The sequence below is a fragment of the Pristis pectinata genome, chromosome 11, assembly GCF_009764475.1.
Source record: "Pristis pectinata isolate sPriPec2 chromosome 11, sPriPec2.1.pri, whole genome shotgun sequence".
In the NCBI taxonomy this organism is placed as follows: domain Eukaryota; kingdom Metazoa; phylum Chordata; class Chondrichthyes; order Rhinopristiformes; family Pristidae; genus Pristis; species Pristis pectinata.
The window spans coordinates 32463670-32479440 of NC_067415.1; the positions used below are offsets into that span (position 1 = coordinate 32463670).

The window sequence follows — 15771 nt, forward strand, 5'->3', positions numbered from 1 at the left end:
CGACTCTAGATGGGGAAACCAGACTATTTAAGGAAAGGGAAGCAAAATGGGACTATAAGGTGTCTACTCCCACCCTTGCAGAAGAGTTCACTCCAGCCAAAGCATAATAATCTTGTCTATGCCACCATTTCTGGTACTATAAACTCTTTCTAGTCTCTAGCAAAATTACTTGTCACAAAAACATAGGGAATGCACAAACTGCATCAGCTAAACCCTCATCCTACTACTTTACCAAAAGAATCCCAGTTGGTTCTCTCTATACAAATTGGGCTTGGTTTTCTGGGCTATTTGCAGGACCTTGTCATTTTTAAATCAGGATGGTTTTGGCAACAAGTGGACATTAGTGGATCCAAAAAAGCTAAAGCCTGTAGCTTGTTATGTTAGTCAGTCAGGGGGTGGTCTTCACAGGGGAGGTAGTTGGGCAGCAAAAATCCCAGTCATGAAAATATTGTAGGAAAGAAAAGCAGACAGCTGGCTGAGCCACAACCCCAGGTTCTGCAATACTGCTAAAGTGGTCATGGACTTTGATATATTTTTGATATTAAGGATTCAATGTCAACTAAACCAGTTTTAAAAATGTTTGCAAACTTCAAAATAAATTTTTTAAACAATTAAAAGATATTAAATAATTCCTCTGACCAAAGAAATGTAAACATCAAATATTTAATTAAATCATTGCAATGATGGATGGCAATTAAAAATCTAACATTTTCTTAGTCAAACAGATGATGTCAGAGGAACTTAGAGAATGAGATCAGAAGTGCTCTTAAAAATTACAACAAACTAAATCAAACGTAGCAAAGATTTAACTAACAATGACCCAATAAATACAGCCAAGGTGCAGAGAATGAAATTTTTTAAAAATCAAATGGCAAGAGAAATTTTCTATTTTTGGAGAGTAAGGAGCCATAATTCCAAGCAGTCCATGTTATAATAGACCTGGAAGTGCACAATGTGGTCACTTATTACTGTAAGTGGCAATGTTTTCTGTTCTTGATGAAGTTATTCCTCAACTACTATATACCCTCATTTTCAAACTCCACGACCACCACTGCACCAAATAAAATGTTACTTACAAAGCATATTCCTTCAATGATATTGAGAAAACATCAAAAACATCTTTGTTCTTCATCAGGTAGACTGACCGCACATAGGACACAAAACACTGCAACATAGCAGAAAAACACATAATGCATATTTCAGACATTAAAAACAATTTCAAAGTTACAACACTATTTATTCAATACTGCATCTGTCAAACTCACCTACCACCATCTCCAACAGGATCCCACCACCAGGCACATCTTCCCCTCCCCCCACTCCACATTCTGCAGGGATCGCTCTCTCCGCAACTCCCTTGTCCACTCGTCCCTCCCCACTGATGACCTTCCCAGCACTTATCCCTGCAACCAGACTGAATGCCACACCTGTCTCTACACCTCCTCCCTCACCACCATTCAGGGCCCTAGACAGTCCTTCCAAGTGAGGCAGCGCTTCACCTGCAAATCAGAGGGTGTCATTCATTGCATCCAGTGCTCCGGGTGCGGCCCCTGGTATATCGGTGAGACCTGACACAGATTGGGTGACCACTTCGTCGAGCACCTTCACTCTGTCTGCCGCAAAATCAAGGATCTCTCAGTGGCCAGCCACTTCAATTCCACATCCCACTCCCATACTGACAGGTCTATCCACAGCCTCCTCTACTGCCACGTTGAGGCCAGATGCAGGTTGGAAGAACAACACCTCATATTCCACCTTGGGAGACTCCAACTTGACGGCCTCCACAGCGATTTCTCTGACTTCTGGTAACTCCCTCCCCTCTTCTCCCTCCTTTACCCCCCTTTGTCTTCCCTCATTCCTGTGGCACCCTCCACCTTTTTCTTTCCCCTTCCCCCCGCCCTCATGATCTGCCCATCTATTCCCCACCTCCTTCTCTTTATTCCATGGTCCACTGCCCTCTCCTACCTGATTCCTTCTTCTTCAGCCCTTTGCCTCTTCTACCCATCACCTCTCAGCTTCTTTCATGTCTGCCCTCCCCCACCCACCCACCTTCCCCCATCTCACCTGGACTCACCTATCACTTGCCTGCATATGATTCTCCCCCTCCCTCAACCTTCTTATTCTGGCTTCTGCCTTCTTCCTTTCTGGTCTTGATGAAAGGTCTTGACCCAAAATGTCGACTGTTTATTTCCCTTCACAGATGCAGCCTGACCTGCTGAGTTCCTCCATCACTTCTTGTGCTTGTTGCCTTCCAAAATTCTACTTTAAATTTAGCAACGTTACTTAATGTAACAATTTACCAATGAAAAGCACTAATTTCAAATATTAGGTCATAGATCAAGCCCCTTTGAGGGCTATGATTTTTGGATTCTGCTGTGTCCTACATCAGCAGCCATTTTTAAGATCAAGTCCATGACATCGATAGCCCACTGCGATAACTCTCCTCTGGGTCCCACAGGATTCAAGCTTTGATTTATTATCACCATTGTGTTCACTGCACAATTTTCAGATTTCCATCCAAACAATATTTCAACATTCACTGCTGTGCTATCCTCACTCAGGTGTACTGGTGACTGCAAAATGCCTGATGTACCAGCTGGAGGGAGGAAAAGTGATAATCCACAATACTCCTCCCCTTATTGCTTTTACACCAAATTAACCAAAAGCATTAAGAAAGAAAATCACAGTAAAAGTTACTGGACTCACTCGTTGTGCTCTTTCTTTCAGCTCCTGTTCTTGAGCTAGAAAGGCTTCCAGCTTTGCCTGTATATTTGTCAGTTTCGCTGGATTGATTCTGTTTAAAATAAAGTTTCTTTTAAATTTCTTAAATTATGATAACCTATTAATAGCCAATGAAATGCAACTAAAATAAGCAGTTTAAAAAATAACAAATTATTTCCTGCAAGCAACAAACAATCTGCTGAAGGACCTCAGTAGGTTGGGCCACATCCATGGGAGGAAAGGAATTGTCAATGTTTTGTGTTGGAAACAATGACAATTCCTTTCCTCCCACAGATGCTGCTCAACCCTCTGAGTTCTTCCAGCAGACATTTGTTGCTCCTGATTCCAGCATCTGTAGTCTCGTGTCTCTTATTTCCTGCAAGTTTATTTATAATGTGTGCAGTTTGTGAAACTCGCAATGTATATAACGAAAGTCAAAGAACTGCAAGTGCTGGAAATCTGAAATAAGATTAGAAAATACTAGAAACAATTAGCAGGTCAGACCTATGGAAAGAGAAACAGTTAACACTTTGGGACCCTTCATCTGATGAAGCATAACTACAACAGTTCAAGGAGGCTCATCATCAATTTTTCAAGGGAAATTATGGACAGCAGATAAACACTGGCCTTGCTAGCCACACCCAGATCCCAGAAGGAAGCATAACCCCAGTCTAATCTTGAAACTGAAATACTACATCCCTAGAATGGCTCCAGTAAATCGTTCTGAACCTCCAGTAGGAACTCCAAGGCTTTTCTAAAGTTAGGTGACCAGAATTGGTAGCTTAACCCATGCATTATACAAGTTCAATATAATTTCTCTTCTTTTGTACCCTATGCTGTTATTTATGAATCCCAGGTTCCCATACCACCCACTCTTTCAATGTGCTGCCACTTTCCTAAATTCATACACATAAAGTCCCTCTATTCTTGTACAACATTCAGACTTGTGCCATTTAGTCTATACTATCTTCACTCTTTCTATTACTTCATGCTTCTTCGTATTAAATTCCATCTGCTTCCTGCCTGTCCATTCAGCCAGCCTACCTATGTCTTCATGCATTCTATTACTATCATCCTCGCAGTACACCTGACTTCAAGCTTTGTGTTAGTCTTAAACTTGGGAAAATTTATTCTGGACATCCATGTCTAAGTTATCAAAGAAAAAGCAATGGTTCCAATAGCAACCACTGAGGAATACCTCCATCTACCATCCTCCAGTATGAAAAACAAATGTCTATCAATAGTATCTGCTGACATCCTTTAAGCCATGGGCTTCAATTACATTAATCAGCCTTTAGTGTGGGAATTTTTCCAAATGCCCCCTGAATATCTACTGCCTTGCCTTTATCAACTTCTTGTTAACTTGTCAAAATCTCACTCCAATTAATCAAACACAATTTACCTTTAACAAATTAGTGTCAACCTTCATTTATTAATCAAATTTTGCCACATTGCTAATAATGGTGACCTCTAAAAGCTTTCCCCTAAAGAGGGTTAAGCCAGTCATCTCCTTACATCCTGTCTGAACAAGGTTGATATGTTTGCCAATCCTTTGGCACTCCCCCACCCTCCCATTCAAATAGAATTGGAATAATCATAAGAGCTTCTGCAACCTCCATTCCCACCTTCCTCAGCAACTAGGATCAACCTAGCAACTCAGGGTAGGTAATCTGTTTAAGTGCAGCCAGCCTTTGTTATACCTGCTCCTTATCAATTTGCACCCCAACTATTTTTGTTTTGAACCACCTTCACTTCTATACAGCAGCTTATTAGTAAAATCCAAAGGAAAAAGTACTCATTTAATATTCCTGCTACCCCTTCTGTCCCCAAAGAACACTTTTGTTATCCCAACCCTTTTTTCATCTGCTAACAACTTATGTGCCAGAAAACATTATCAGCGTTCTCTTTTGTATTAACTGCCATTCTCTTCTCATACTTCTCTGCTATAATATTTTCTTTTACACTTCTTAACTAAGTATATTCAACCTGGTTCTTGCCAGAGTTATTCACCTTGTGTCACACATCTTCCTTTTTCCCCCTTTTGTCATTTTCTGTTCCTCCTTTGTCATGCAGGGAGCCTGGCTCGAGGTTCTTTCTCATCCCATCATTATCATCTACCTTGGATCCTTCCAACAATGATCCCTCTCCTTTACTCTCTCTGATCTCCATCTAAAATGGTTCAATTTTCTGACTTTCACAGCCAAGATCACTCCTCGCTGCTGCCAAAATGTCATCCTTCGTTACTGAAACAACCTCACCTCCTGCTGCATGCCTGGTCTCAGAGTCAAGGATGCCTTGTGAGGACTGGAAAGGAACTCTGGGGAAAGGATTCAGGTGGGGGGTGGAGATTGGAGAAGTGGGATCCACTTGTTGCGGTCCACATATGAACCAGTGTCAGAAGAACAAGAAAAAGGTTCTGCTAAAGGAGTACAAGGAGCTATTATGTAAATTAAGCAAAACCACAAAGGCTACTACAGGAAAAATTGAATGGCTCTGTAGCATCCCAAAAAATAAATACCCAATAGGAATAATGCACTTTTAAACTACAAGCTGTTTATGACTTCTTCAACAGATATAGAAGTCAAGTACAATTCAGACACTATTAATTAGAACTAAAAGAAGAAAGCAAGCTGACTGCAGAGGTTGAAAAAGATGTAATGGAATTTTCATTTTCAAAGGAGGTAATTCCACTCTCTGGCATGATATTCAGCTAAGTAGAGCAGGAGGATAAGGTACAATCCCTAACCTGCAGCAAAATAACTGAGATTCATACCTAATGGTTCAGGTAAGGTTCAATCATCAGGCAATGCTGCTGTTGTTTATATTAACTGTAGTAACTGAAAATATTAGTGGCTGTCCAGTGACACCCTCTGGAAAGTATGTGCAGCAACATCAGATGCAAAGTTTTGCTGTGATGCTACCTAAATAGACTGGCAACACAATGGTCTGAGACAGATTTAAGACCTATGAAACCATAACGTAGTGTAAATTATTGCCTTCAAAAAGGGAAGGAACTGAAGTAAACTCTGAACATGTTCATTTATCTTTTTCAATATAAATTTAGCACACAGAACACCATGAGACACCTTCTGCGCTGAACTCAATCACAAAGAAGGCATGCCAGCAGCTCTACTTCATTAGGAGTTTGAGGAGATCTGGTATGTCACAAAAGGCTCTTACAAATTTCTATAGATGTACAGTGGAGAGAATCCTGTCTGGTTGCATCACAGCCTGGTATGGCACCTCCAATGCACAGGATTGCAAGAGGCTGCAGAGGGTTATTGACTCAGCCAGCTCCATCACGGACACAACCCTCCCCACCATCAAGGACATCTTCAAGAGGCAGCACCTCAAGAGGGCAGCATCTATCATTAAGGACCCTCACCATCCAGGACATGCCCCCTTCTTGTTATTACCATCAGGGAGGTGGTACAGGAGCCTGAATACCCACACTCAATGATTCAGGAACAGCTTCTTCCCTTCCACTATCAGATTTCTGAACGATCCATGAACACTACCTCATTATTCCTTTTATTTGCACTATTTGTTTTTGTAATTTATAGATTTTATGTGTTTGCACTGTACTGCTGCCACAAAACAATAAATTTAACATCAAATGTCAGTGATAATAAATCTGATTCTGATTCTCAGAGGGCAAGATGGAAAATAAAACTCCAGCCTCTCTCACTCATTTTACTCAAAGACTGGTTACCATTTTTCAAAATAACTGTGTATTGGAGAAGCTTTGGCTCTAATTCTTTTCCCACATTTGAGAAAATGCCTATTTGTAAGAATAATGTTATTAACATTTAAAGCAAATGCTGAAAATAGAAGGAAATACAAACTAAGAAAACAAAATGTAGCCAATGACAATTTCCATTCACACAGCATCTCCAACAAAGCAGAACATTTCATGGCATTTCAAGGGAATAAATTTTAAAAAATGGCTTGACTCAAGAGGAGATATTAGGGGAAGTGAGGTGTTATGGACTCAGTGAAAGTCCCTTTAAGATAGAGAGTGTGTGTGTATGTGTGTGTGGGGCGTGCTTACGTCAATAGAAGATAAAGGACGTAATGACGTTGTTGAAGAAGTCAGAAGAAGAAGAAGAAGAGAGAGAGAGAAGGGAGAGAGACACCAGCCTGCTTGTTTTCTCTATCGATGGGTGAGAAACAATAACTGTGTTTGCCACTGAAATCCATGTATGGAAGTTGGAAGTAATCCGGTGGAGTTCACTTTGTTGCTGACCTGTAGAAGGAAACAGGTTTTTGTGTGTGGACGACCACGGTTTGGATGCTTTTCGGGGTGAGGAAGTCACTACCGAGTAAACACTGAAGTGTCGTTTGGGTTTCATCGTGGAACATTTGGGTTTCGTATGTACTCTCTCTATGTTTTTCTACATCTACATCTTATCTTCAGACAACGGTGGTTGTTGAAGAAGCCCTTGCTCATGTTTCACCTTATGGCTTGCGGAACTGAACTTTAAGAACCATTCCGGAACTGGAAGTTTTGGACTTTGTCACACACACACACACGAAGAGTTTAGGTTTGGGGTTAACGTTCGAGGTTTAACATTCTTGAATTCTAACATACTAACATTTTTACTTTTATTTTACGTATTATCATAAGTAGTGATTAATAAAATAGTTTTTAACACTGAATCATGCACAGTGTGTTTCTTTTGTTGCTGGTTTGTGACAAAATTGGGGGCTCGTCCGGGATTTGAACCCGGGACCTCTCGCACCCGAAGCGAGAATCATACCCCTAGACCAGTATTTCCAACATTTTGAAAAGGTTGCTGTGAGTTCAAACTGGCCAAGGAAAGGATGGGCTCTTATGGTACAGAGTGTGATTAAAGGTAAAGCTCAAAAAGCTTATTCTGCTTTGTCTGTTGAGGATGCAGCTGATTATAGCAAGGTAAAACAAGCTATATTGAAGGCCTATGAATTGGTCCCTGAGGCTTATAGACAAAAATTCAGAGACTTGAGGAAATCTGCAGATCAGACTTATATGGAATTTGCCAATGGAAAGAGAATATGTTTTGAACGATGGTGCCTGGCTAAAAATGTAGATGGGGATTATGATAAATTGACAGAATTGATACTGGTGGAAGACTTTAAAAGATGTGTTCCAGCTGAATTAACAACATATTTAAATGAAAAGGCAGTGGAAACTTTACAAGAAACTGCTAGGTTGGCAGATGATTATGCTTTAACCCATAAATCCAAATGGGGACAACCTAAAACCTTTCAAAAGAGTTACAAAGACAATCCAGGTAAACCAGAGATTAAATTGGGAGGTAATCAAAAAGGAAAAGATGAAAAGAAGCCAGGGCTGGAGAAACCTGTTGAGCGTACTTGTTATTACTGTAGGAAACCTGGCCACGTGATATCTAATTGTGCCCTTTTGAAGAAAAAGAAGGAAGCTGGGCCCAATGCTTGCTTTCAGGCAATTAAAAATCAAGAAGGTTTAGGAGATGCTGTTAAAGATCAGTCCTTGCAAGAGGGAAAAGCGGAAAAGTTGGAGGAGGTGAGAAAAGAATTCCGTTCGTATGTATCAGAGGGTTTTGTTTCACTGAATGATGAGTCACCCCAGGTGCCAGTGAAAATTCTTAGAGATACTGGGGCTAGTCAATCTCTCTTGCTGGACAGTGTTTTAAATTTTGGTGAAGAAAGTGACACTGGTGAAGTAAATCTAGTACGAGGTGTTACAGGTGAGACCATGTCTGTCCCTTTTCACAGGGTGATTTTAAAGTCAAAGTTCGTAGAAGGACCAGTCGAGATAGGGATAAGACCTAGTTTGCCAGTGGAAGGAGTTTCTTTGTTATTGGGAAATGACCTTGCAAATGGAGAAAGTGATCCTGTGGTACGGTTAACAACCAAACCAAGGATTGATGAGTCTGAGAATGATCAAGATGTTTACCCATCATGTGCGGTGACTCGAGCTAGAGCTAGAGAATTAGCCAAGACAGACAGTCCGGTGCAGTCTGATGTAGTTCCTTGTGACAGTCCTAAACAGGAAGAAAATTTTGATGCCTTATCTGAGACTTTTCTGTCTTCACTGGAGGATCAACATCCTTATAGTGAGCCTGAATTTAAAGATTTGTCTTTGTCGAGGAAGGATTTTATGGTGGAACAGACAAAGGACCCTGAGTTGACAGAATTGAAAGAAAAAGCACTCTCATGCGAGGAGATTGAAAAGGTGCCAACTGGATACTATGTCAAAAATGGAGTGTTAATGAGGAAATGGAGACCTCCCCATGTTCCTGTTAATGAGGAATGGGAAGTTATTCATCAGGTTGTTGTTCCAAAAGTTTATAGGGATGAGATTTTAAACCTGGCCCATAGTATGCCTTTGGGTGGTCATTTTGGTGTGAATAAAACTGTAGGGAAGATCTTGAAACAATTCTATTGGCCTGGTTTGAGAAAAGATGTGGTGATGTTTTGTCGAACCTGCCACACATGTCAGATGGTAGGTAAACCAAATCAAAAACCCCCTGTGGCTCCTTTGAAACCAATTCCTGCTTTTGGTGAACCCTTTTCGAAGGTGATTGTGGACTGTGTTGGCCCATTACCAAAGTCTAAGACTGGAAATCAGTATTTGTTAACCATCATGTGTGCCACTTCTAGATTTCCAGAGGCAATACCCCTTAGAAATGTTAAGGCCAAGACGGTGTCAAAGGCTCTTGTAAAATTTTTTACCTTGTTTGGTTTGCCAAAAGAAATCCAATCTGATCAAGGTAGTAATTTTATGTCAAAAATTTTTCAACAAATAGTCTATGAGCTGGGAGCAAAGCAGATTGTATCACCTGCATATCACCCAGAATCTCAAGGAGCTCTGGAGAGATTTCATTCTACTCTCAAAAATATGCTGAAGACTTATTGCTTTGAAAACACCAAGGATTGGGACGAAGGTATCCATTTACTTTTGTTTGCCGTTAGAGAATCGATCCAGGAGTCAATCGGATTTAGTCCGTTTGAGCTTGTGTTTGGACATAGGGTGAGAGGACCTTTGGAGTTGTTGAGAGAGCAATGGGTTAATGAGGAAGTTCACTTGAGTCTGTTGGACTATGTCCAAAAATTTAAAACTCGGTTGGAGAGAGTCTGCCAGCTAGCGAGAGAGAATCTGAAAACAAGCCAGATAAGAATGAAGACATATTTTGATAGACGTGCTCGGCCTAGAACATTCGCAGTGGGGCAAAAGGTGTTGGTATTTTTCCCTAGCCAAAATAATCCCTTGCAGTCTCGTTTTTCTGGACCCTATGTTATTGAATCTCGAGTGACTGATCTAACATATATAATCAAAACACCAGATAGACGCAAGAAAACACAACTCTGTCATGTAAACATGCTAAAACCTTATTATGAGAGGGATTCAGTTGTGGCCTTGGTGGATGATGTAAAGGTTGTTTCTAGAATGCCTGATGTTGATGTTGAGGAAGGCCAATTTAGACCAAATATTGTTCCATCGAAACTAAAAAACCAAAATATCCTGGAGAACCTTGAAACGAAGTTGGACCATTTACAAGTTTCACAAAAACAACAGATGAGAGAATTAATTTTAAAATTTAAAAATCTGTTCCCAGATGTTCCAAACAGAACATCGATAATTACCCATGATGTTGATGTTGGGGATGCAAAACCAATCAAACAACACCCATATCGAATGAATGTGGAAAAAAGTAAACTTGTTGATCAGGAAATAAAATACATGTTGGAAAATGATATTATTAGACATTCTACTTCAAATTGGAGTTCGCCCTGTGTTATTGTACCTAAACCTGATGGAACTGTTAGATTTTGCACAGATTACAGGAAAGTGAATGCTGTAACAAAGTCAGATGCTTACCCTATTCCTAGGGTGGATGATTGCATAGACAGAGTGGGAAAGGCAAAATTTCTTACAAAGATTGACCTATTAAAAGGGTACTGGTGTGTTCCATTAACAGATAGAGGAAGGGAAATTTCAGCCTTTGTAACCCCTTCTGGATTGTATGAATACAATGTTTTGCCATTTGGAATGAAAAATGCTCCAGCAACATTTCAAAGAATGATTAATTCAGTGATTCATGGGTTAAAACATACAGATGCCTACATTGACGACTTAGTGACTGGGAATGATACATGGGAGGATCACATCTCTGCATTAGAAAGGTTGTTTGAAAGACTTTCCAAGGCTAACCTTACAGTTAACTTGGCTAAAAGTGAATTTGGCCATGCCACTGTGACGTATCTTGGTTATGTTGTAGGTCAAGGCAAGCAAGCTCCTGTTCAGGCAAAAGTTCAAGCAATATCTGAGTTCCCTATTCCCACAGGTATGAGGACTGTTAGAAGATTTTTGGGAATGGTTGGATATTATCAAAAATTTTGTAAAAATTTTGCTGATATTGCTCTTCCCCTAACTAATCTTCAGAAGAAGGGAGTAAAGTTTGTTTGGACAGATTCTTGTCAAGAAGCGTTTGAGAAGCTGAAAGCCATTTTATGCTACCATCCTGTGCTCAAAACACCTGACTTTGAAAAGCCATTTTCATTAGCAGTAGATGCCAGTGATGAAGCTGCAGGAGCTGTGTTGTTGCAGAAGGGTGACCTTGATGATATTGACCATCCTGTAGCTTACTTTTCAAAGAAATTTAATGAGCATCAAAAGAATTATTCCACCATAGAGAAAGAATTACTGTCGCTTGTTTTAGCCTTGCAACATTTCAGTGTATATGTTTGCACCGCTCAGAAACCATTGACTGTGTATACAGATCATAACCCATTGGTGTTTCTGAGCCGAGTCAAAAACAAGAACAGAAGGCTGTTAAACTGGAGTTTAATTTTGCAAGAGTTTGATCTCATGATAACTCACATTAAAGGCAAAGATAATGTGATTGCTGATTGTCTTTCTCGATGTTAAATGGGAAACATGTATCTGTACTAATCTGATAGTCTGTAGTTGTGTAGCATGATAATTATTAACATTACTAACTATGCGCGGTTAAAATTTTCTTGGGAAAATTTTTTTTTTAGGTGGGAGGTGTTATGGACTCAGTGAAAGTCCCTTTAAGATAGAGAGTGTGTGTGTATGTGTGTGTGGGGCGTGCTTACGTCAATAGAAGATAAAGGACGTAATGACGTTGTTGAAGAAGTCAGAAGAAGAAGAAGAAGAGAGAGAGAGAAGGGAGAGAGACACCAGCCTGCTTGTTTTCTCTATCGATGGGTGAGAAACAATAACTGTGTTTGCCACTGAAATCCATGTATGGAAGTTGGAAGTAATCCAGTGGAGTTCACTTTGTTGCTGACCTGTAGAAGGAAACAGGTATTTGTGTGTGGACGACCACGGTTCGGATGCTTTTCGGGGTGAGGAAGTCACTACCGAGTAAACACTGAAGTGTCGTTTGGGTTTCATCGTGGAACATTTGGGTTTCGTATGTACTCTCTCTATGTTTTTCTACATCTACATCTTATCTTCAGACAACGGTGGTTGTTGAAGAAGCCCTTGCTCATGTTTCACCTTATGGCTTGCGGAACTGAACTTTAAGAACCATTCCGGAACTGGAAGTTTTGGACTTTGTCACACACACACACACGAAGAGTTTAGGTTTGGGGTTAACGTTCGAGGTTTAACATTCTTGAATTCTAACATACTAACATTTTTACTTTTATTTTACGTATTATCATAAGTAGTGATTAATAAAATAGTTTTTATCACTGAATCATGCACAGTGTGTTTCTTTTGTTGCTGGTTTGTGACAGAGGAAAGAAGCGATCAGACAACCATGTTTTAAAGAATATCATATGGGGGAAGGGGTCAAAGGGCAGAAAGGTTTCATGAAGGGAAAGGCAAAACTTACGATCTTATCAACTGAAAGCAATGTCACCAATGGCACAGTGAATAAATTTAGGAAAAAGCAAAAGGGCAGAATTGGAGCATTGTAGATATTATGCATGGCTATAAGGTTGAAAGATATTACAGAGCTAGACAGGAGCAAGACAACACAGGCAAAATCATTCCTATTAATTGGTATAATTTCCATTTAAATAGTGTAAGACCATAGCATTTATGGCAAGTGATTTTTGTCTGCAGCACAGTCCACTGAAAATTACAAGTGTACCCACCTGTACATTCAAGAATATGCAATGATTAATCCATCAATAATATGTCATGATTTTGACAACTTATTTTTCAAAGTTTATAAAGCTGAAGCCTTAAACATACTCCACTCTGTGAGTATACATTTATGACAAGATTACTTCTCTCTGTTTATAGCAAGTAACCAGTATTATAACCCCCAAAAGCTATGTCACGAAGTGATCTATGCATGCCAGTTCATAAAGATTAGAAATCAACAGGCTATTACTTCATCAGATTATGTCATCTAAAAAATTATGTCATCCAAGAAAATTCCAAAAGACAGATTTACAAAAGAAACAATGCAGAATATTAGCAACCTCATATACCCCACGTTTCTGGGTTGTCCTGCCTCAATTCAGAAATAGCAAGAACTGTTTCCATTACCAATGTGACCCTCTACACCATATACAAATACAAAATCAAAACTAAAATGTCACTTTTATCTTAATCTTAAAAGATGTTATGATTATCCTCAGTTGCATTGACTTCAAAGAAAAAGAATTAAGTGCATGGCTTTAAACTTGCAACACGTCCACTTCAAGAAGTCTCGTAATATTCCAAATACTCAGCTGCAATATTTATCATTTCCTCAGCCAGTGTAATGAAGAAGAAGAAATAAAACTGCAGTAACATTCTGGGTATTATTTTGATAAAAGTATTACTTTATTTTGTTGATGGGGACTTTCTTCTCCTCCAGCTGTTTCACCATGGCCTTTTCTTCAGTTGGAAGTAAAACAAGCAATGCTTCACCACCTTCCTTGTACCTATGAAATGGAAACATAGATTTAAATACCAGTGCATGGTAAAATCCACATCGATTGAATATTAGAACTCGATGTCCTTGGGGAGTAAGATTAAGGAAAATCCCAATACATTTTATAAATACATTAAAAACAAGAGGGTAGCTAGGGAGTGAGTAGGGCCACTCGAGAACAAAGGAGGGAATTTATGCCAAGAGCCAGAGGAAGTGGGAAAGGTCCTAAATGCAAACTTTGCATCTGTATTCACCAAGGAGAATGGTATGGATGATAATGAGATCTCTGTGGGTGTACTAATGTTCTAGACCATGGTGATATCAAGGAGCAGGTAGTGGTGGAGGTATTCAAGAGAACATTAAAGTGGATAAGGCCCCAGGGTCTGATGGGATCTATCCCAGGTTAGAGAGAGGTAAGAAAGGAGATTGCTGGGGCCTTGACAGAGATCTTTGTATCCTCTCTATCCACAGGAGAGGTCCCAAAGGACTGGACAGTAGTCAACGTTGTTCCTTTGTTTAAAAGGCCAAAGGGGATAATCCAGCAAATTATAGGCCCATGGACCTCATATCTGTGGTAGGAAAGCCACTGGAGAGGATTCAAAGAGAGAGGATTGAGTTGCATTTGGAAAAGCATGGGCTTATTAGGGATAGTCAACATGGCTTTGTGCAAGGCAGGTCATGTCTTACGAACCTGTTTTTTTCAGAAAGAGATGATGATAAAGATAATCAATGAGGGTAGGGCAGTGGTTGTCATCGACATGGAATTTAGTAAAGCATTTGTTAATACATAGCAGGGGGAAGAAAAGATGAGCAATGATCAATTCAAACACACTTGGTAATTTCACCAAGCAATTCCCCTTCATATTATCCACCACAATTATTCCCAAAGTCCACCCTTCACCAATGAAAAACAGGTGACCATTTTCCAGTACTCCCAAATCTTCTCTTGGCTAATGCACCCAACAAATGCCCTCCCAAATTATCCTTTTCTGATATAACTCTTCATTCTTCAGGTCCCAACATTTGCTAGTACCCATAATCACAACTTTAATGTCACAAAAATACACTTATTTTCCTTTTTGCATGACCATGCTGTGTTACATATAGTGACTACAGTTGATCCAAACAATCAACACAGCAGTTGTGGAATTTCACACTTAAAAGTGCGACCGATAATACTACAATAATACAAATCTTCTTATTGAAAATGACCAGACATGAGTCGCAATCCTTGTATGCTGCAAAATAAGTAAAGCATATCACATAGAGAATAGAATTGAAAAATAGTTATATTAAACTTGTATTGAACCTTGATTAGACCACATTCTGATCATATTATAAAATGTATAATGAGCCAATGAAGAAGAGTCACTCATGGCTTAAATAAAACAATAAACCACCAAATATACAAGTCTGCTAGACACTAATCTTTGACAATCACAGTACTGATTTAGGAAAAATAGTTTGGAAGATGAAACTGCTTACCAATATTTATAAACTGAGTGAGCAAAACTGTAGCAAGTGGATTTCAGTGACTGTACAATAGTATTAAAATATTTTAAAGGAAGTCTAATGGAATATAAAATGAATGGTGTTTTCTAGCTGCTGTGTATAAAGCTAGATTAAGTGACATCTTTAAAATCAGTTATGCCATTCAAGAAAGTCAGGAAACCCTTCTTCATATGAATAGTCTTAAGTGGCAAAACTTTCTCCAACAAAGATCAAGGATGCGAAATTAGTTGGCCAAGATGTCCAAAAGTAGATCTAAAGTGGACATGGAATGGAATATGGATGGAATACTTGTGATCTCCCTGAATGGCAGAACAAGTTCCAGGAATATGCATGACATAATCATATTCCTATCTTTCACTATATTCACAATCTCACTACGATTACTTCACAATGATATTCACCAAGGAGAAGGATGTGAAAGATGGTGAGATCAGGGAGGGGTATGTTGATATTCTAGGGCATGTTGATATTGAGAAGGTGTCGGGTGTACAAGTCCCCGGGGCCTGATGGAATCTATCCCAGGAATCTGAGGGAGGCAAGGGAGGAAATTGATGGGGCCTTGGCAGAGATCTTTGTATCCTCTTTGGCCACAAGCGAGGTGCCAGAAGACAGATGTTGCTCCTTTATTTAAAAAGGGCAACAGAGACAAACCAGCATATTATAGGCCTGT

General features: G+C 39.6%; 1 protein-coding gene across 1 annotated transcript in view; it reads right to left on the reverse strand.

Annotated features, from left to right (window-relative positions):
- Positions 1 to 15771, reverse strand: part of ddx10 (DEAD (Asp-Glu-Ala-Asp) box polypeptide 10) — a 217265-nt gene that overhangs the window by 154711 nt on the left and 46783 nt on the right. Inside the window, exons 10-12 of the mRNA XM_052026644.1 lie at positions 13498 to 13599; positions 2707 to 2794; positions 1077 to 1165 (exon numbers count right to left, since the gene is read on the reverse strand). Of these exons, the coding sequence (XP_051882604.1) occupies positions 1077 to 1165; positions 2707 to 2794; positions 13498 to 13599 (279 nt within the window). The remainder of the gene's footprint in view (positions 1 to 1076; positions 1166 to 2706; positions 2795 to 13497; positions 13600 to 15771) is intronic.